Source organism: Typopeltis vanoorti, chromosome 12 (assembly GCF_054136105.1).
Source record: "Typopeltis vanoorti isolate ZY-2024b chromosome 12, IOZ_Tvanoo_1.0, whole genome shotgun sequence".
Classification (NCBI taxonomy): Eukaryota; Metazoa; Arthropoda; class Arachnida; order Uropygi; family Thelyphonidae; genus Typopeltis; species Typopeltis vanoorti.
The window spans coordinates 50,136,554-50,159,972 of record NC_143560.1 but is presented as its reverse complement, the minus strand read 5'-3'; the positions used below and the strand labels follow the sequence as shown (position 1 = coordinate 50,159,972).

General features: G+C 35.6%; 1 protein-coding gene across 1 annotated transcript in view; it reads right to left on the bottom strand.

The window, feature by feature from the left end:
* LOC150100779 (centrosomal protein 43-like) overlaps positions 1 to 23,419 on the bottom strand; it is a 210,818-nt gene that overhangs the window by 5,290 nt on the left and 182,109 nt on the right. Inside the window, exons 7-8 of the mRNA XM_090401945.1 lie at positions 21,585 to 21,636; positions 11,916 to 12,072 (exon numbers count right to left, since the gene is read on the bottom strand). Of these exons, the coding sequence (XP_090258071.1) occupies positions 11,916 to 12,072; positions 21,585 to 21,636 (209 nt within the window). The remainder of the gene's footprint in view (positions 1 to 11,915; positions 12,073 to 21,584; positions 21,637 to 23,419) is intronic.

Below are 23,419 nucleotides of genomic sequence, written 5' to 3'. Positions count from 1 at the left end.
GTTTTTTCAACAATTCTATCTATTTTCATTATCTTTGTCTTTTTAATGCTGACCTTCATACCATATCTATTACAACAGTTATTCAATTTAGTCAGGGAATCTTGCATACTTGTAGCGGATTTATTTAGAAGTATAACATCATCCGCATAAAGCAAAGAGCTGACATTAACATCTCCAATTCTGATATCATGTTTTATACCACTTTCCTTTATAATGTGATCCATATAGATAATGAATAACAGAGGGGATGATGTACATCCTTGTCTCACACCAGATTTAACATTAAACCATCTTCCTGTACTTCCTTCAATTCTAACTGCTGACTTATAACTCAAATAAAGACTAAGTATTGCTTGATATAATGCCCCATTGACACCATATAACTGTAGTGTATTAAACAGCTTCTCTCTTGGCAACTTGTCATATGCCTTTTCCAGAGCGACAAAACTTAAATACAGATCTTTGTTATATTCCCATGCTTTCTCAACTATTTGTCGTAAAGTGAAGATTTGATCCTGACAGCCTCTATTTGGCCTGAATCCAGCTTGTTCTTCACTAAGCTTTTCTTCCACAATTCTTCTCAACCGTTTCTCAAGTACACTTGCATAGATCTTGCCAGGAACACTCAGTAGGGAAATACCTCTGTAATTCTCAAAATTCAGTTTAACTAAATATTAATATTTACAAAATCTACAATAATGCTATCAGAGAACACACGTCATTTATTGCAATGCACCACACTAAAACGCACCCTATGAAGTGTAAGCAACAATTAAATTACGCGAATGATGCGCGAAAATGTTAAAACAGACACACCCACAACTTGGGAGTAGGTGACGAGTTGCCATCTTCGCCAATCAGATTACTGCTGGGAGTTGATCTTAAAATTTTAATATTTTATATAAAGTGGGGCTTGAAATTGCGAACTTCGTTATATCGAGGCTTCGTTACCAGAAGTAACGTTAACCAAGTTATAACCAAGAGGTAACTTTATGCAACTGCGCTACAAAATTCACGGCAATTTGACCATATGATTGCATTTTTTTCAATGATTAAAAACTTCAGTTGCACAAAAAATATTTTCAATTTGTTTCTGTGAAATCGGTTTGGGCTTGTCAGTGAGTCAGAGAGCTTGTCATTGTCAAATGGGAAAATGCAAACACGAGATATGATGCACCGCTGTGCATCAAAAGTTAGCAGTCGGAATCACTCAATTTCTCAGAATGAGATTTAATTATCTCAGATTCATTTGAAAAGCTTCTAAAATCATTTGCACAATGTAGAAAAATGTACTTCCAAACGGCTCGCATATTGCTAGCAGTAATTTCATTCAACTTTGCGACTTTATAATCAGGCTGAGATTTCTTTGATTTGGCCAGAAAAGTCTTGGAAGGCATTCATTCGCTTCCAAAAATAGCTGATTTCATCGACATTAAATATTTGTTGATCACAATAGCTCCCTTCTTCCACAATTTTCTTCAAAATCAAAATCTCTGGATAATTTGCGGCCACCTCCTTATCTGCACTTGCAGCTTTGCCTGTGATTAGAACATGATGTAAGCTATTTCTCTTTTTGAAACGCTCAAACCTCCTGTCACTAGCATGGAATTCTTTTTTTTTTTTTTCTTCATTGATAGCCCTTTCTTTCAATGTTACAAAGAGAAAATTATTTTGATTTATTAAGGTCAGTGCTTAGCGGGATCCATGTTTGGTTACAATTTTCAATCCATGTAGAAAGAAGTCTCTCTAATTCAATCATTATAATACTTTGATTTCGAGTGAATGCATGATGAACTTAAAGCAGCCTTAGCTTTCTCTTTGTATTTAGTAGCTTTGCTTAAATTGCTCTTATAGTTGATTCACCCATTTTTGTGTTCTTGTCCTATCTTTGCTCTGGACTCTACTTGTTCATTTTCTTTCTTATTTCAAATTTGTCTTGCAACGAGATTACTTTTCGAATCATTTTCACACTTTCACTTTTTTGCTTATTAATTCTTTTACTCATGATGAAAGGTTAGGAAAATATTTAAAATACACATAAGTAAGGAAAACAATGGCATAAGGAAACACGAGATATGATCAGCAAAATGGTATGTACTTAGTAGAAGACATAAATTTTGGCAATAAATTTGGAACATAGTGTACATGGAAATAGTGTATTATGCCATTTAAAAATAAGTTCATAATGTTTTAAATCAGTAACTAAATTATTTCATCCTGGTGAGTAATTTTTTTTTCTATCTATATTTTTATGGGCAAAAAATGTATACATAGAATTTTTTTAAAAAAATCTGTAATATTTATTTTTAAGATGTATATAGGCACACTAATCGAATTTGGGTATAGAAAAAAATGACGCACTAATCGAAAACACATTAATTGAGGGATTGCTGTATAGAGTGAGGGACAATTTGTTTGATTTAAGATATATTAGAAAACAATAATGAAGGAAAATGCTATGTTTGGTATATTTGAATTACTCAAAGGTGTAAATATAACAGTAAATTTGGACGAGACTTACCTCTGACTACAATTATACAATCTGCAAAAGCTATAGCAGAAAATGGGACGGTCAGTAGATCATCAACATTGTTTCCCCATTGTAGATATGGACAAAAATATTATTTATAGAAAATTATATATTAAAAACTTGTCTATATCAGTGTCCTAAACATGTCAGTTCACACTTCATGCTCAGAAAAGAAAAATAGCAACTGGGTGTTATGAATCTCAGTGCACACCCTGCCTTGCCGTCTGGGAGGTTTAAAACAACTAGATTGCTAAGATTTTATCTGTTGCACCATCTATATGTCTGTTCAAAGGGATCAAAGATATCCGTATCTTTGACCACATACCTGGGCTATTAACGTGAATGAGATGCAATGTTCATGCATCAAAAAGTGTCCTCTTCATGAAGCATTAGTATATGTGTTTAATTTTAGGAATCATGCAAAGCCAGGAAACAATCAGGGGAATTTTTAACAGGAATAAATACAAAAATATACTATCAATGTTATTGCTATTCCGTGAGTGTGCATTACACACCTAGAATGCCCGGAATATACGCCCCTGATATGTATATGTATGAGTGGCACACAAGTGTCAAGATTTTTTTTTTTGGTAAAATTTTCATTTAAAACAAATATTTCTAAAACTTATGAAATATTATTTAAAAACATTACAACTTTAAAAATCAAAAGTAATATAATACATAGATGATAAAAAAAAAATGAGAATGGGATAGCAATTTGGGATTTAGCCAACCAAATTGTATTCTTATTGGCTTAAACCAAAATACAAAATCATATTACAATGTAACAGAATTTCAAAACAGGTGGGGCACTACCTTGTTAAATAAGATCCCTGATGTTACTGTCAGGGAACCAAGATAAACAGAGAAAAATCAACTACCAGAACAAACTAAAACTCAACGTCAACAAAGATCAAGATTGACTTGATCAATATAAGCAGCATCAACAGAAATGAAATGTAACTAGCAGAAGAATTGGATAATTACCAGATCAACCCAACAGTTGTTACTGAAACAAAACAAAACAACAACAAAAAAAAAAAAAAAAAAAAGATGAGAACCTTCTAAATAACAAATACAAGATATTCATGCAATAATTCTCGTAGAGAGGCTTTTACGTTGGTTATGCATTTCTAAATCACTTAGGGAATTGAACAACATAGATCCGAATATAAATTAAATTATACTTTAATAAATATTTCCGGTATTTCGGCAACGTCACGTTGCCATTTTCAAAAGGAACTTACAAAAAGGCACGTGCACACAGGCACTACAACACAGTAACTGAGAATGAAGATATGATGCTATCGTTCTCCTAGAAGTCCTGATGGTGCCCTCTAGCAGGCTAAGTAGGTGTTCTCGGCCGTTGGGCTGAAGGTCTGCTGATGTATGCCTCCCAAATATGGGGCAATCGCGTACAAACAAATCTGTTGAGGTTTGGAGAGTTTCTTATGGCTGAGGCTGATTCCATAAATAGTCTTTTGAATTTGTATTTGCTACGGTGTATTACTGTAGCTTTCTTCCACCGTATTCTGTGGCGTGTATCCAGAGCATGGTCTGCAAGACCAGAATGGCTGTACTTGTGAAACCGGATGTAGTCGTTGTGTTCAGAAATTCTGATATTCGCTGTTCTGCCTGTTTGGCCAAAGTACAACAGTTTACAACTGCAAGGGACCTGGTATACACCAGGTAGGTCTAGGGGAAGTGGTTGGTCTTTGGTGGAGCAGATAAGGGATGCCAATTTTCTGTAAGGCCTGTAACAGGAGGTGAGGTCATGTTTTTTTAAAATTTTGGTAATTTTTTCCGAGGTGCCTCGGATGTAGGGAATGGTGATGGATTTAGAGTAATCTTTGTTTTAAGGGGGGGGGCTGTGGTTTGTAGGTTTTAATATTTTTTTGGGGGGATAGCCATTGGCTGAGAAAGTGTTGAGGATGTGATTTAGTTCAGTGTTTAGGGCCATGTCATTAGAACAGATGTAGTCCTTGTGTTCAGAAATTCTCATATTCGCTATCCTGCCTGTTTGGCCAAAGTACAAGAGTCTGTTCTAACGACATGGCCCTAAACACTAAACTAAATCACATCCTCAACACTTTCTCAGCCAATGGCTACCCCCCCAAAAAATCCAAAAAATATTAAAATCTACAAACCACAGCCCCCCCTCTCCCCCCCTTAAAACAAAGATTACTCTAAATCCATCACCATTCCCTACATCCGAGGCACCTCGGAAAAAATTACCAAAAATTTTAAAAAAATACGACCTCACCTCCTGTTACAGGACTTACAGAAAATTGGCATCCCTTATCTGCTCCACCAAAGACCAACTACTTCCCCTAGACCTACCTGGTGTATACCAGGTCCCTTGCAGTTGTAAACTGTCGTACTTTGGCCAAACAGGCAGGACAGCGAATATCAGAATTTCTGAACACAACGACTACATCCGGTTTCACAAGTACAGCCATTCTGGTCTTGCAGACCATGCTCTGGATATATGCCACAAAATACGGTGGAAGAAAGCTACAGTAATACACCGTAGCAAATACAAATTCGAAAGACTATTTATGGAATCAGCCTCAGCCATAAGAAACTCTCCAAACCTCAACAAATTTGGTTGTATGCGACTGTCCCAAATTTGGGAGGCATACATCAGCAGACCTTCAGCCCAACGGCCAAGAACACCTACTTAGCCTGCTAGAGGGCACCATCAGGACTTCTAGGAGAACAATAGCATCATATCTTCATTCTCAGTTACTGTGTTGTAGTGCCTGCGTGCACATGCCTTTTTGTAAGTTCCTTTTGAAAATGACAACGTGACGTTGCCAAAATATCGGAAATATTTATTAAAGTATAATTTAATTTATATTCGGATCTACATTGTTCAATTCCCTAAGTGATTTAGAAAATCATGCAATAATGATCAAGGAAAGGAAGGAATAGTGTAATATTCAACACTTAATATGAGGAGATAATCTTCTTGTATGGCAGGCATTATCAAGTAGAATGATGGGCAAATATCAGAATGGGGATTTGAACAATGAAACTCATGGCTAACTTTAAGGGGTAGCAAGGTTTTTTCTCCTGGAAACTTGGCTTTTTCATCCTGCATACAGAACAAATGGAATTTCAGGATACACACAATTTACAGACTAAAAATATTAGTGGAGAGAGTTGTAGAGTAGGTGCCCTCCCTCAATTAGTATTTGGACTCCTTGGAGGTGTCAAGAAATAATATGTTACAGGCAATAATGATCAAGGAAAGGAAGAAATAGCTGAAGTATTCAACACTTAATATGAGGATCATCTTCTTGAATGGCAGCCATTATCAAGTAGAGCGAAGGGGAAATATCAGAATGGGGATTTGGACAATGATGGCTGGCTTTAAGATGCCTATGGTCTCAGAGAAGGTTCTGCTAAGAAAAAAAAGTGGAGGAATTTTTCAAAGCATTAGGGAAGGCAGCTGACACAAAGAAAAAGTTGGTCCCTTGCTGGAGATTTGACAGTACAGCAGGAAATGATTATTAGACATAGAGAAATGTTTTGGAGAAATTTCAAGAAAAGAGTAAAGCTAATATTAATTGGAAATAACTGCTGGATTTCTGCTCAGGATATGGACTAGTCATTTATTGGTATTGTGAGAAGGGAAAAAAAAATAAGAAAAATCTCACTATGTTATTGTTGATGGTGATATCTTCACACTGGTTCAGGACACAAGTATACAGGGAATTTAAAATAGGAGGTGATCATCATTAAGTTTTGAGCAAGTTAAAACTGAATATCAGATAGAAAAGAAACATGTGCAAGAGAGTTTTAAAAAGAATCAAAGTCAGGCTGCTTCAGAAGTGAATTGTAGACTCAAATAAACAACTATTATTCAAGAAAAAATGAAAGAGTAAAAACAAGAATAAAACTTTGAAGATTCAGCAAGAGACACTGAACAATGACTGATTCACTCAGACAGATATGTGATGAGGTTATCTGCAAGGATAGAACTCCATGGTGAACTCAGGAAGAGGTAGTCACAGAAAAGAAACTGCATCAAAAGTTCCTTGATCAAAAGTCAGCTTGTGATCTGAATAAATACAATAAGAAATGAAGACAGCAAAGCAATGTGTAAAACTAGCTAAATAAAACTAATGAGAAGACTTTGGTAAGAATATAGAAAATAAATATCAGGGAGGTGGAAAATATTCTGAAGGTTATTGTAAAAGTTTAGAAATGGAGGAAAAATTACTCCAAATTACTCTAGAAATGATAAATGTGACATGAAAACAAAAGATATAGATATTCTAGATGTCTGGATTAATTACTTTGAAAAATGGCTAAATGAAACAAGCAATGACAGCATGGTGGCAAAAAACAGTCAAGAGGAATGAACTCAGGAGTACATCACAATACTTGAGGTAGAAAAAGCCACTAAAAATCTGAAATGCAGAAAGGCTTTTAGAATAGAAATTAGAAATACTCAAATATTGAGGTATAAAATTTTTACAGTAGCTACACTGCCTCTGCCTAATTCAGAAGGCCTGATTGAAAGGTCTACAATGATTGGAGTACAGCTCTCATAGTACCAGCCAATAAAAAGGGAAATACAACAGAATGTAAAAAGAATTACACAGGAGTTTAATTACTGAGTGTTGCAGATAAGATTTATACAAACATGCTTGAGAAAAGGCTAACAAAAATTATGGAAAGAAAATTTGGAGGACAAGCTGGGTTCAGGCCAAGAGGGCTGTCAGGATCAGATTTTCACTTTAAGAGAAATACAACTGAAATATATCTGCATAGTCTATTTGAGTTGTACATCAGCAGTTAAATTGAAGGAGGTACAGGAAGATGATTTAACCTTAAATCAAGTGAGAGAAGTGTGCAGATTATATCCACTGCTATTCATCATCTATATGAATCACATTATGAAGGAAAGTAGCTTTAATCCTATCAGAATTGGATATGTTAATAGCAGCTGTTTACTTTACATAGATGATGTTATTCTCATATCAAAGGGTGCTTAAAAGTCAAAACTGTATAAATGAGAGGAGACCTTCATATAGCCTTTAAAGGAATGCAGAGAACTGACCAGGGCTTCTGACCTAATGTCCAATCCTCACCTTCTCGTGGTGCACCCTGTTAAGTATCTAACTGGATACTGAACAAACGTGGATAGGCTGGCAATTTGGGATTTAGTTGACCAAATTGTATTCTTATTGGCTTAAACCACAATATAAGATGATGACACAACATGATACAATTTCATGCCGACTGGGGCATTGCCTAGTTAAACAAGGCCCCCATTGTTTTTGGCAGTGAAGCAGGTTGAACAGCGAAAAGTCAGCTACTGGAACAAATCTTAAAGCACACCCCAACTCAACATCACAAGAGTTCAAGATTGGTACTATCAACATAAGAAGCCTGAATGGCAAAGAAATGGAGATAGATGTGGAATTAAATAAGTATCAGATAGACATAATACGGGTGACTGAAACAAAAGAAGACAAAAACTGGTGAGATCTTTCTGAGAGCAATAAATGCAAAATGTTATATTCAGGCAATGACAATCAAGGAAAAGAAGGTGTAGCCATAGTATTCAACACAAAATACGAGGCTAATCTTCTTGAATGGTAGTCAGTCTCAAGTTGAGTAATGTGGGCAAATATGAGAATGGGGAACTGGACAATGAGACTTATTTGTGCCTATGGTCCCATCCCACAGAAGGTTCTACTAAGGTAGAAGTGGAGGAATTTTTTGAGGCTTTAGAGAAAGCAACTGACACAATGAAAAATGAAAAGTCGGTCCTTGTTGGTGATCCAAATGATAGAGTAGGAAATGACTGTCAGACATACAAAAATATTTTGGGAAAATTTGGAGAAAAGAGCAGAGCTAATAATAATGGCAAATAATACCTGTTGGATTTCTGCTCAGGACATGGACTGGTTATTACTAACACAATGTTCCAACATAAAATTGTACACAAATTAAAATGGAGAGAAGATGCAAGGAATAAGAAAAGTCTCACTGACTATGTTATTGTTGATAGTGATGTTTTCTCCCTGGTGCAGGACAAAATTAAATTTCATATTGGAAAGAAGAACATGTAAGAAAGTTTTAAAGTAAATAAAAGTTAACCAGCTGTCAGTTGTGAACTGTAGACTGAAATACACAAACATTATTCAAGAAAAAATGAAAGAGTTTGAGAACAGGAACCAAACCTTGGAGATTCAGTGGCAAGTCCAAGAAAACATTGATTGATTCAGCTAGAGAGGCATGTGGTGAGGTTGTCTGCAGGGATCGAAAAATTAGAACTCCATAGTGGACACAGGAAGTTAAAGAGGCAGTGAAGGAAAAGAAGAAAGCATATCGAATGTTCCCGGCAAATAAGTCCGCTTGTGCTCTTAGAGAATACAGAAACAAATGTAAGAAAGCCAAACACTGTGTAAAATTAGCTAAACAAAAGTCATGGGAAGACTTTGGTAAGACCATAGAAAATAAATATCAAGAAGGTGGCAAGATATTCTGGAGGTTGTTGAAGAAGCTCAGAAATGGAGAAAAGAGTGCTGTAAAAGGAATTAGAGATGATAAAGATGACATGAAAACTGGAGAAAAAGATATCCTTGATGTATGGAGTAATTACTTCAAGAAAGTGCCAAATTGATTACAATCGCTTGACAGCACAGTGGTAAACAACACCAAAAAAAAAAAAACACTGGATTTTAGGCCAGGTGGCCTGTTCCGGTCTCATGCCATCTCTTTCTTGGTCTTTTGATTCTTCTTTTTCCACTTATTTTATATTTGTATAATATTTTCAGTAGTCTGCTGTTGTCCATTCAATTTAAATGTTTTATCCATTTTTGTTTATACTGTCTTATGTAGCAATTAACTGGTTTTATGTTCAGGCATAGGGCCTGTGTAGCTCTGTAGAAGTGGCGTTTGCACTCTACACCACTTGACCGCACGACGAAAAGCGTTCGAATCTAGTCGACAACTAGAGGAACTTTTTCTAAGCTTTTTCTTGACCGATTCCAGAGTTAGTCGATCTCTGGCACGGGGTAGCGGGTTTTTCCTCCCAGAAACTTGGGTTTTTCGTCCCGTAAACTCAAGAAAATAGGACGTCGAACCCACATTATTTTCAGACATTAAAAATATTGTGTTAGGGTTGGGGACCACCAGGTGGCGGCACTTACTAGACACCTTCTTCACTGTGTGCCGATTAATTAGTGATAGCCTTTGGCCAGCTATCTCTGATTGGTTATCAGTGGAGATTGAACTGCCTACTCAGTCTCCAAAAGTTAGATAGGGCTAAAAAACGGCCTTGCCTACTCCCTATATATGGGAATATAAAGGTGTTAGCTGATTTTTTTTTTTTTTATGTTCAGGGATTATAAAATTTCTTCATTTGTTTTATGGTCCCACTCGGTATATACAGTGTTTCTCTGAGAAATTTCATTTCTGCTGTTTGAATTAGTTTTTCATCTTTCCTTTAGTACCCATATATAAAAAGAGAAATAAAACTGAATGTGAGCATTACAGAGGTATTTCTCTACTGAGCGTTCCTGGTAAGAGATTTATGCAAGTATACATGAGAAATGGTTGAGAAGGATTATGGAAAGGAAGCTTGATGAAGAACAAGCTGGATTCAGGCTGAATAGAGGTTGTCAGGATCAGATTTTCACTTTAAGACAAATAGTTGAGAAATCATGGGAATATGAGTGATCTGTATTTAAGTTTTGTAGACCTGAAAAAAGGTATACGACAAGGTGCCAACAGAAAAGCTATTCAAAATGCTACAGTTGTATGGTGTCGGTGGAGTATTATATCAAGCAATACTTAGTCTTTATTTGAGTTATAAGTCAGCAGTTAGAACTGAAGGAAGTACGGGAAGATGGTTTGATGTTAAATCTGTTGTCAGACAAGAATGTACATTATCCCCTCTGTTATTCATTACGAATCACATTATAAAGAAAAGCAGAATTAAACCTGATATCCAAGTTGGAGATGTTAATATCAGCTCTTTGCTTTATGCGGATGATGTTATACTTCTAAATAAATCTGCTACAAGTCTGCGAGATTCCCTGACTAAACATTTCAGCTACTTAGTGAAGATTTTTAGTGAAGATGGTAAATTAAATATGGAAATAGATAACAGTATCAACAAAGCTTGTATGGTAGGAAGTCGACTAAATAAATTTATATGGAATAAGAGAGAGAGAAATTAATCAAAACACTAAATTAGCTATATACAAGACAGTGTTCAAACCAATTTTAAGTTATGGATCTGAGAGCTGGGTTAGAAATAAAACACTTGGACCAAAGACTAGAGATAGCATATATGAGAGTCCTGAGAAAGATACGGAGCATGAACAGATGGCATCAATGGCAATATCATATTAAAAATGAGGATATTAGGAAAGAAGTTGATATTGTTAGCATCCAGGAATGTGTTAGCAGAGCTAATCTCAGGTAGTGTGGTCAGTTAATTAGAATGGGCGAGGAAAGATTAGCAGAACAAGTGTTCTCTGCCAGGTTGGCAGGAAAAAGACCAGAGGAAGATCAAGATATAGGTGGATTGATACAGTAAAAAGTTCCTTAGAAGATAGAAATATAGGATCTGATAATGCTGGAGTCTTGACAGGTAACAGATTGATTTGGAGGAAAATTGTAGATAGGAAGTTAGTAATGATGTAGTTTTTCATGTAGTACTATCATATCCTGTCATATCATATCCCTTGATGGTACATGTCAGGAATTTGATGATGATGATGTTATTCTCTTAAGTATGAAAATCAATAATAAAAAAAGACAGAGACTGAAAATAGGCAGGAAAACTGAAAACATCAACCGCAACTAGGGGGAAAACCAATTTATTGGTTTTCCCCTGGTATATTGATACAATAAGAAGTGCCTTAGAGGAATCCAACAATATTAGCATCCTGACAAATAATGGATTAACTTGAATAAAAAGTATCAATAGGATGTTAATAAAGTTTATAATACTATATAAACTTTTCATATAGTATTATCATAATATGTACTCCCCCCCCCCGAGAGTATATATAAGGAATTTGATAATGATGTGAGATCTGATATGAACATCAGATAGTGATAATCTGTGTAAAAATAAATAAATAAATAAATAAAAAATAGAGAAAATATTCTGTTCTTTTAAAGTATTGGAACTAATCTGTAAGATTTAGCTACATTTCATGTTACATGAAATGTAACTATGTGTAAGATATGTTATATGAACAGTTATGCTAATCACTAATAAAATTACATTCTGCTAAGTTATAAAAATGACCAAAAATTCAGTTCTTTGGCATACTTGAATTTAACAGACATTTCTGAGTTACTGTAATCGTTTTATTTTCTGAATACAGAAAATAACTAAAAAACTCACTAGAGAAAGACTACTGACAAGTAGGTCATCAGCAACTGCTGAAATATCTTCTTCAATTTCTTCCTCGATACTTAGTTCTGAGTTTTCAGGATTCTCTTCTTTGTTTCTTTTCTGTTCTTTATCTTGTGATTTCTGGCTGGATTTTTCACTGTGGCCACTGGTACATAAAATACAAAAGCAATATTTTATAATGGGTTAAATGTATATCTAAGATTATATCTCAAATAATTTTTATTATTGTAACATTTGTCAACTTTAATTTGAAACATCAGGAGATTTTTTTTTTTAATTTTTTTAACACATAAAAGGCAGAAGAGCTGATAGCGAACAGATACCATGTATGTCAGGAATAGAGTAATCTGTTGAGGTTTCTTTATCTGAACTGTTTGGAAATTGTAGTTCTTTGGAAATGCTTCACGAGGGAGGCTATTCCACAGAATTGAGGTGGAAGAAATGAAAGATGACTTGGAGTAGAAGCTTTAGCAAGTATGCAGGTTGACTGTAAAGGGATGTTAAGCAGCTGTAGCATGAGTTCTTGTAGATCTGGCAGAAATGGGAGGCATAATGGATGCTAGTTCTGCTGAACAATGGCCATGAAAATATCTGTAGAAGAAATGGATCTTCTATGGGAAAGTGGCTGAAGAGAGTCTGTAAGAGAAGTGTCATTTATCAACCAGACTGCTCTTTTCTGAACAGCATCAAAAAAGAGAGATCTTAGGTGCACCATCCTATACACGAGAGCAATATTCCAATGTTGGTCTGATTTGGGATTTATACAGAGTAAGTAACTGTTTGGCAGAGAAGTACCATCTTGAGCAGAAAAAGATGCCAAGTTGTGGAGCTGATGCTGCTACAGAAGTGATATGATTGTGTCAGGAAAGGTTTGGAGTAAGAGTCAGTCTCAGAAGAGAGATTTGTCTTGAATATTGAGCTGCACATTATCAAAAGTAAGTGGAGAATAACTGAGGTATTTTTTTGAGACAAAACAAGCAAAACTATGTTTTGGAAACACTGAAATTGACTAGGTTGCTTTTACTCCAATCAAGGATACTGTGGAAATCAGTGTTTAAGGCATTTATTACAGATGATCTTGAAGTTTGAGCACTGCAAGATTCAAAAATTTTGAAAAAACTTTGTTCACTCAAAAATTGGTGGAATACATGAGATATAGTTGGATGAGGATGACATACTGAGAAGAATAGAGATGGTAGGGTATGATGTTTTTTATGAAGAGTAAAAGGGGGGAGGGGATGGAGTGCTATTGATAATAGAAAAGAGTTAGTCCATACAAGGTAGAGAAGCAAGGGGGAAATAGTGGCAAGGGTTTCAAGGCAGTATGGTGTGAGATAGAGGAGCATAAAATGAAATACAGTGATATCTCGCAAATCCAAACTAATAAAAACCATGCTCGTTTGGATTAGCGAATTTTCTCCCAAGAGACAACAATAACTAGCATTTAAGACAAAAATAATCAGATTCTAATGTGGTACATCAATTTAATTCTGGAAATAAATGAAGTAAACTGATAGAAAAAAAAAAAGCTACTGTATTGTAATGTAAAACTTAAAAAAGAATTATTATTATTATTATTACATGACACCTCCAGGGAGTCCAAAGACTCACCGAGGGAGGGCACCTACTCTACAACACTCCATCTCCACCAACCACAATTATCTACACCAATGCCATGTACCAATGACCACCACCACCACTAGTAATTTCACAGACAATGACAAACATCCATGCCCATGGCGGGATTCGAACCCGCAGCCTTTTGGCTAGAGAGTGGATATGCTAACCACTTGGCCAATCAGGCTGGCAAATAATACAGTACAAAAGTTTATTTTAGTAAAAAATTTAGTTTGTATGTACCTGTATTGTTGAGGATTCTGATTTAATAAAATTGCATAGTTCAGTACATAACTTAATTTGCATACAAAATATCACTTTCTTGGACACAACACAAAAAAAGTCACAAAATAACACAAAAAAAAGTTTTTTTATTTCTTTGTAAAAAAGTCAATGATTTTTCTTTTGCTTCTTGGAAGCTAAACTTTTTTTGAATGCTTCTTCTCAGAGCTGTATTAGCAATAAAATTTTGTGGAATGGCTTATCATTCTGCTTAGCTCATTCTATACACATTAAAACTGTCAACTGCCTCTTCAGGTTTTACTTTTTTTCTTCGAGTTCTTCATCATCGTCTTCTAATTCATTCTGTAGTGTCATATTTATAATTTTAGCATCTGATTTGATTTCGAATTCGGTGATTCATGCCAACAATACAGTATGTACTGTAGAGTATAAAAAAGCAAACGTAACATACAATAAATCAAAATAGGCCTACAGTATAACCGTACAATCGACAGTATGAAAAAAATACTGTACTGTAATAATAATAAAATAAATAATAATAGTTAAAATAATAATTATTAAATAAAAATAATATTACAGAAAATAATAATACGTAATAAATAAAAAAAATTTTCTTTCAAACTGCAGTTCGGATTACTGGAAGGTTCGGACTAAAGAGGTTCAGATTAGCGAGATACCACTGTACTTAGTCAGATGTTGCTATAGACCATGAAATGTATAAGCCAAATGACCAAGCAAATGGGAAAGGGGTGATCATTATGGGTGATTTTAATTATGGCAATATAGACTGGGATGATGAAATAGCAACCAGAAGCAAAGAAAATGAGTTTCTTGAGTTTCTGAGGGACAACTACCTCAGGTGGTATGAAACAGAGCACACGTATTTAATCATCTCATCAGAGGATGTTATTATAAATGAGGTGTCAAATCTCCCTCCTGTCGATGAGAGTGACCATGAAGTGATTACCTGGGTGGTTGCCAGCCATGTGAGGACTTCTGTGAGGAAAGAGTATGTGTGGAACCATAAGGCTGGTGATTATGAGAAGCTCAGGAGCTTGCAGCTGTAGCATGGAATGAGTAGTTGAGTGGAAAGGAGATCAATGCTGCTTGAATGATATTCAAGAACTATCTAGCAGAAGCAATGTCTAAATGTATTCCAAAGGTCAAAAGGTTAAATAAGGTGGGTGTGAAATGGACGAATGAAGAGATTAACCATGTAATAAAAGAAAAAAGTCATTATGGAGGCAGCATAAGAGGAGTGATAATAATCAAATGAGGAATACAAAGAACATGACATAGATTAGTAATCGTAACAAAAGTTAAGTATGAGCAACAGTTAATTCATGAAGCCAAAAAAAACGTAGCAAGTTCTTTCAATATGTAGCAAGAAAACATAAGAATGATTATGGTAGGATGGCAATGATTGGAGAAAATGGTATAAGGACAACTGCTGCAGAGAATATAGTTGAGATATTTAACGAGCAGTTAATAAAGGTCTTTCATCCTTGTGAATGTGACATCATGAAGAGTTTGAGAGCAGTGGATGAGGAGGAGGACGAAACACTGACTGTGAGTGAGTAAGAGACATATGAAGAATTAAGCAAACTTGATATTAATAAGGCTGTGGGACTTGATGATATATCACTATGTATTTTGAAGGAATGTGCCAGGGAGTTGACATCTGCCTTGAGATATTTGTTTAATATGAGTCTTACATTGGGTCAAGTTCCAAAGGAGTGAAAGGAAGGCAAGATCATACTGCTTGATAAAGGAGGTGACAGAAATCAAATTATAGGTGTGATTCAATCTGTGTGTGTCAGATGTTGTGGCCAACTCAGTTCTGGATCCTGATTCTCAGGATCCAGAACTGAGTTGGCCACAACATCTGACATAGATATCTTTGATGGACAGCAGGATTGGCTAAAAGGAGGTGATGCTTTAACAATCTACTTACTTATTACAGTACAGTGACAGCAGCACTGATGTGGGAGATAGAGAATGTGACTGGATGATATGTTGTCTATTCAAGCATTACAAAAAGATTTGAATAGACACTGAGTGCATGGGCATAGGAGTGAGGACACCAGCTCAATGTTGCAAAATGTCATCATTATTAAATTCCTGACATATAAAATCAGATGGTGCACAGGATCTTATGATAGTACTACATGAAAAGTTACATCATTACTAACTTCTTCCCAATATCAACAATTTTCTTCCAGATTAGCCTGTTGTCTGTCAATATCCAATATTATTAGATCTTATATTTCTGTCTTCTAAGGCACGTTTTGCTGTATCAATCCACTTACATCTTGGTCTTCCTCTGGATCTTTTCCCTGTCATCCTGGCAAAGAACATTTGTTTTGCTAATCTTTCCTTTCCCATTCTGTTAAAGTGGCCATACCACTTAAGATTAGCTCTGCTAACACATTCCTTAATGATAACAATGTCAAGTTCTTTCCTAATAACCTTGATTTTAATATGGTATACTGCCATGGATGCCATCTGTTCAGTCCCCTAATCTTGCTCAGGACCAGTCTTTTGATCAAGTGTTTTATTTCTAACCCAGCTCTCAGATCCATATGTTAAAATTGGTTTGAACACTGTCTCATATACAGCTATTTTAGTTTTGACTAATCTCTCTCTGTTATTCCATATAAATTTATTCAGTTGACTTTGTACCATACCATCAGAGGGTGTATTGGATCTTATGATAGTACTACATGAGAAGTTACATCATCATTACTAACTTCCTATCAATATCAACAATTTTCTTCCAGATTATCCTGTTGTCTGTCAATATCCTACATATCTTATATATTAAATAGATCTTATATTTCTGTCTTCTAAGGCACGTTTTACTGTATCAATCCACCTACATCTTGGTCTTCCTCTGGATCTTTTTCCTGTCATCGTGACAAAGAACATTTGTTTTGCTAATCTTTCCTTTCCCATTCTGTTTAAGTGGCCATACCACTTAAGATTAGCTCTGCTAACACATTCCTTACTGATAACAATGTCAAGTTCTTTCCTAATAGCCTTTATTTTAATATGGTACTGCCATGGATGCCATTTCAGTCCCCTAATCTTGCTCAGGACCAGTCTTTTGATCAAGTGTTTTATTTCTAACCCAGCTCTCAGATCCATATGTTAAAATTGGTTTGAACACTGTCTCGTATACAGCTATTTTAGTTTTGACTAATCTCTCTCTGTTATTCCATATAAATTTATCCAGTTGACTTTCTACCATACCATCAGAGGGTGTATTGGATCTTATGATAGTACTACATGAGAAGTTACATCATCATTACTAACTTCCTATCAATATCAACAATTTTCTTCCAGATTATCCTGTTGTCTGTCAATATCCTATATATCTTATATATTAAATAGATCTTATATTTCTGTCTTCTAAGGCACGTTTTACTGTATCAATTTGTATATTTACAGCCTGTGCATATTAATTAACTTTTAATTGCAACATTTACTTGTAAAAGGACTCACATATGGTTTAGATTTTTATTTCTGTAACATAACCTTGAGAGAAGAAAATATTGAACTTTCTGATGACATTTTCACGGCATTAAAAAACTTCAGTCTTGTTTACATCAAGCTACTTTCCTTTACCACCATATTGCTTACTACATCAGGCAGTAGTGCGCTTGCATGAAGTTTGTACTTCTGAAGAGGAAGTTGAATAATGAGAGAGAAGAACAGAACAGATGTGGCATAGATTAGAATGGAGACAACATTCTGAAAAGTCAGAAGTTTATGGGAGAAATAGAGTTTAAAGGAATTCTTAAGCCAAAAAGATGGAAAAGAGTGTTATGAGGGAGACAAACAGTATTTGAAAATTAATAGATGAATTTCTTTTAAACGAAGCTAATGTGGCACAGATAAAAGTGATATATAGTTTATCTCAAAGCCATGGACAATTCCTTCAGAGACATTATAAGGAAGAAGTTTCCACAAGGGAAAAAAAAGGAACTTTAAAATTATCTTTATATTTTAAGGAAATAGGAAAGGAACTGATATTGTAGAGAAGATGTGAAAGAAGAAATTTGTTCTCTCTTAAGAAAAGTGCACAAATTATTTTATTGTTTTAGAAGAAAAACAAGTATGAGCTAGGTAATTATATTTTAATGGTCATTACTGAGAGTAGAAGAAACTGTGTCTTATAAGTCTGAAGTCTGTGTATTCTCATCAAAACCTGTGGTCTTGAAGAGAAGACAATAAATCTAATGTAACGTTTGTGTTTTTTAAGTTTGATGTCATGTTTGTGTGCCCTTTTCTCCTTAGGGGATAAAATTTTATTTATAATGCAAATTTGTATATAGTGCTTGCGAAACAAACATTTTACACAAACAAACAAACACACACACACACACACACACACACACACTGTTAAAGCAATACCATAAACTTAACTAATATTAATGGTTTGTAAATAAAGATATTATTTTTGTATTTTCTTTGTCTTTCACTCAATCTCTTAAGTTAACTTATTATTATAATAATATTCTAGATCCGAATCTGTGACATTAACAAGAAAGTTAATGAATCACTCAAACATGCTACTCTTGTATATAATATCAACCAGGGAGTAGACACACACACACATCATTGTACCATTAGGATATGAGAGAGGCAGAAACATGGACAAGCAGAAGTTGCATTCTACAGTCTTCTCAAGAGACTAGAAGGTTCAACTATCAGGAAGTAAGTTTAGCTCATTCGAACTTCACTTAGTATCATCATGTATTCGAACCTGGTCTGAATTTGTTGATGACTTTTTGCAGTTGTTATGGACTGTAGTAAGCTGAGCGAGAGGAAGCTAGCTTGGACTGCTTTGGCACATTTGTTGGAGAACTATGGCTTGGATAAGGATCGAGTGTTTCGAGTGGAGTGGAGGAATAAAAGCACTCATCCCAGGGAGAATAATATAGCTATTATATCAGAAGAATGGAAGCAGTAATCAGTCCATGGGGAAAAGACAGAAATTCTAGTGGTCATCCCAATTAGTACATTGTAGTGCCAAAGAACACAAAGTTGAGATTGACTGGGAAAAGGATAATCTATAGAAAATGAAATATGGACAAGGCCTCCCTGCCCGACATCTTGAACCAACTAGAAGAGAATTATCTGGTGGGTCAGCTTGGTAAAGTCATTACTGACTACAAACAGTTCAGCTTCTCTTCCAGCTTGGTCTGTTAAGTTGGAAAAGGGAAGTCATTCTAAATTTTGGAAGATGTAATCTCCAAAGAAGATCATCTCACTTTTAGGATAATTAGACTATATGTGATCAGCTTTCAGAGATAAATAGTCAAACAGGTAAGGAGTAGAGGTAGCAAATGAAAGTAACAAAGAGAGGCATGGAAGAACCAATAATTGCTTATTAACTTTTATATCTCAATCATATCTCCTTCTTCTCCAGTCCACTAGAGCTCAGGAAAGTGCATTTCCTCAATTTTTCTTCCTACTCAACATTCAAAAGACTAGGAAACCATCTTAGTCAATTATCTTTAGACAAATGACTAAAGTGGCTAATTGATTAAGGTGGACAGGCCCCTATAATTAATCTATAAATAAAAGATGCCAACAAATTATATTCTTGATTTTATCCTTTATCCAAGTAAGAAAACAAAACTTTACGCATGAAGTAACTTCATGACAGGGCAACTTGTATATAGAGGCAAATGACTTCACATCATAAATTAAAGATACCAAGAAATTATATCCTTGTTTTAATCCTTTATCCAAGTGTAAGCAAACAAAGTTTGCGCCTGAAGTATATTCAGGACTGGGCAACTCGCATATAGAAGCTAATGACTTCACATCACTTGTCTTAGTATCTCATATGCAAAGCACATACATATCCTTATGGATAATGTACGAGGGTGGTCTGAAAAGTTCTTGGCCTAACAATGAAAAAAAAAAAAAAAGAATTTATAATTTCAAAATTATTTTTATTTTTCAAAATAATTTCCCTTAAGACTAATACATTTATTCCAATGATGCTCTAGCACCATTATCCCATCCCTGTAGTGGTTCTCAGTAAGATCTGCAAAATACCCCTCTACGGCTGCAATCACCTCTTGATTTGAAGAAAAACGCTGACCAGCGAGGAAGAGTTTTAGTTTTGAGAAGAGATAGAAGTCAGAGGGAGCAAATCTGGAGAATAGGGTGGATGTTCCAACAATTCATAGTGCAGATCCCTTAACTTTCCCATTGCCAAAACACCTTTGTGGGCAGGGGCATTGCCCTGATGAAAGATGATTTTTTTTTCTGCAAACAGGGTCTTTTCTCACAAAGTTTTTCATCTAGTCTATTTAAAAGATCGGAATAATATTCCCCAGTTATTGTTTTACCCTTTTCAAGATAATTCAGGTGCATTGTCATAATTTCATCACGTGCATTGTCCTGATGAAAGATAATTTTTTCTTCTGCAAACTGGGTCTTTTCTCACGAATTTTTTCATCTAGTCTGTTTAAAAGATCGAAATAATATTCCCCAGTTATTGTTTTACCCTTTTCAAGATAATTAATAAACAAAATGCCTTTAGCATCCCAAAAAGCCGATGTCATGACCTTTCCAGTTGATGGAACAGACTTTGTCTTCATTGGCGCTGAACAACCGGCTTCTGTCCACTGTTTTGACTGCTGTTAGGATTCTGGTGTGTACTGGTGAATCCAAATCTCATCCATAGTAATAAAGTTTTATTCTTGTTAAAACGCCTCCAAGCACTGTTCAGAATTTTCATGCGAGTGTGTTTTTGATCTGTTGTAAGCAAGCAAGGCATCCATCTTGTGCGAAGCTTTTTAATTTGCAATCCTTCATGCAAAATATATCCTACATGTTCTTTTGTAATGCCTATAGTCTCAGCAATTTCATGCACTTTGACTCACTGGTCATCCAATATCATAGCATGCATTTGATCAATGATTTCTGGTGTTGTTACACTTTTTAGACGTCCTTCATATGTGGATCATCTTCAAGGCTGGTACGCTCACGTTAAAGTCGGCAGCCCATTTCTTAACTGTTGAAAACGAAGGAGAAGAGTGCCCATAAACTTTTATGAACTTTGAATGAATTTCTTTTGGCTTTAAACCTTCTTTTGCAAAGAATTTTATAACCGCACAATGCTCAATTTTATCCATTTCAAGAATACAGACAACACTTTTGCTTCAGATAGATGTATAAAACAAACTACTTCATAGAATGACTTACAATTTCACATGGATGCTTATGACAGATGTACCAACTTAGAAAAAAAAAAAAAAAAAAATCGTGCACATAGTGTTACCATCTATGGTCGAGGCCGAGAACCTTTCAGACCACCCTTGTATAATGTTATGCATTATAGGAAGGATCACTACACAGACCAGCTTCTACCTTTACTGAGGTCTCATCAGTGGGAGCAAGACCCAGAGGTGATACCAAGGTTGATCCATTTCAAGGGATACAGACAACACTTTTGCTTCAGACAGCTGTATAAAACAAACTACTTGATAGAATGACTTGCAATTTCATATGGGGTAATGCAGAAGTCATATTTCTATATATGAGATGCCAAAAGGTGTCACACACCTTATTAAAATTCTCTGGATTAGAGATTGTTGTTGGAAGAATAAAATTTCTTGGCATCTTTAATTTATAATATAACAAAGTGGAAAAACTTAAACAATTAACCTGTCATCATCAGTTTGAATTTGCAAAAAACTTGCTGCTCCTGAAATGAAATTAATGCTCACTACAACAGATTTCAAAACATATCTTAGTTATGTAATGCTGCTCTACCTAGCCGATGAGTGAAAATCATCGTCTTCATAATCATCATCTATTCCACCATCTGCAATAAATTAATAAATTGAAATAAGAGGTCATAATACTAATAATGAAGCATTTAATAATCTAGAGTAGCATTTTTATAATTAAATTTTATTAAATTAATGTAATGAATTTTATATACATGATACATGATTTCTTTATTTGCAAAATTATTCTTATAGTTGTTTTTAAAATAAAAAGTATTACGAGGCACATCCAGAAAGTAAAGTCCGTGAAGAATTTACCACCATCATGAATGTGTGGTAGCACAGAGTGACTTGTTAGTTGTTGACTATTTTAGTTTTGTTCGATTATCATATGTTGCATTCTATGAATAATTTGTAATAAGTGCTGTGATAAAAAAATCCTGCCAGTTGCAAAGTTCATGGTGCGATATCGTTTTTGTTGGTGGAAAACAACAGTGCTGCAGAAATTCACTGATGACTGTGTAAGATTTATGGGCCTAATGTAATGAGTGACTGTAGGATTAAGTAATGGTGACAAGTGTGGTGACAGGTGGGAGCGAGCAAAAGAGTTAATATTATTAATAGGTACAAATGATTTGAGAGAGAACAAAGAGCATGTCAGAATGAATGTCAGGAGGCTGCTTGGAAAGATAAAAGAGAATAGTGTGACAGGAAGGGTAGTCAGTGTGTTGCCTAGGTATGATTGTGGTGAAATGAGGTGGAGAGCAAGGATTATGAATGATATTCTGGCTGAAATGTGTGAGGAGATAGGAGTATAGTTTGTTAATGTGTGGAATGAGTTTGAGGGACGAAGTGAGCTGTATGGGAGCGATGGACTGCATTTGAGTGGTTATGGTGTGAGTCGCTTGGAGAGACCGCTGCTGGAAGGTAGAGAAGTGAATAGAGAGAATGAATCAGATCGAGAGGGGGAGTGATGTGGAAGAGCAGGAGAGTAAGACAGGAGGGATTGAAGAAGTGGAAATGAATGGGGAAGTGAGTGGTATGAGTATAGAAAATGAGAGAATGGGTGTGCAAGAGGAGCAGGGAAACGGGGAGGCTCAGGGTGGACAGGGATACACAGCGTGAGAAAGGTGGATGCTCCAAGAGGTGGTGAGAGCATGCTACACGTGCTCTCTCACCTCCTCTTGGAGTAGCATGTGTGCAGGAAAGAAATGGGATGACCAGGGATCAAGAGGAAACAGATGAAATTGAAAAGGGTTCTAAAATGAAGAAGCAGAAAGGGAAATGGCCCCAGTCCAGCATGGAGAGATCACATCGAGTGAGTGGTATCAGTGGAACGAACTGTAGATCCAGAAATGAGCTGTCATGTTTGCATACCAATGCTAGAAGTATAAGAAACAAGGCAGATGAAATGGCTGCACTAATTGTGTCTGTTCACCCAAAGATTGTCGGAATAAGTGAGACATGGTTAGATGAGGACGACATCCTGACAGGAATAGAGATGGAAGGGTATGATATGTTTCGTGAGGATAGAAGGGGTAAAAAGGGAGGGGGAGTGCTATTGATGATAGAGAAAGAGTTATGTCCATACAAGGTAGAGATGCAGGAGGGAAATAGGGCCAGTGGCTTTGAGGCAGTATGGTGTGAGATAGAGGTGAATAGAATCAAATACTTGGTGGGATGTTGTTATAGACCTGGTAATGTGGATGGTGGTAATAGTGAAATGTATAGTCAAATAAGCCAAGCAAATAAGAAAAGGGTGATCATTATGGGTAATTTTAATTATGGCAATTAGACTGGAATGAAGAGATAGCAACTGGAAGTAAAGAAAATGAGTTTCTTGAGTTTTTGAGGGATAACTACCTCAGACAGTATGTA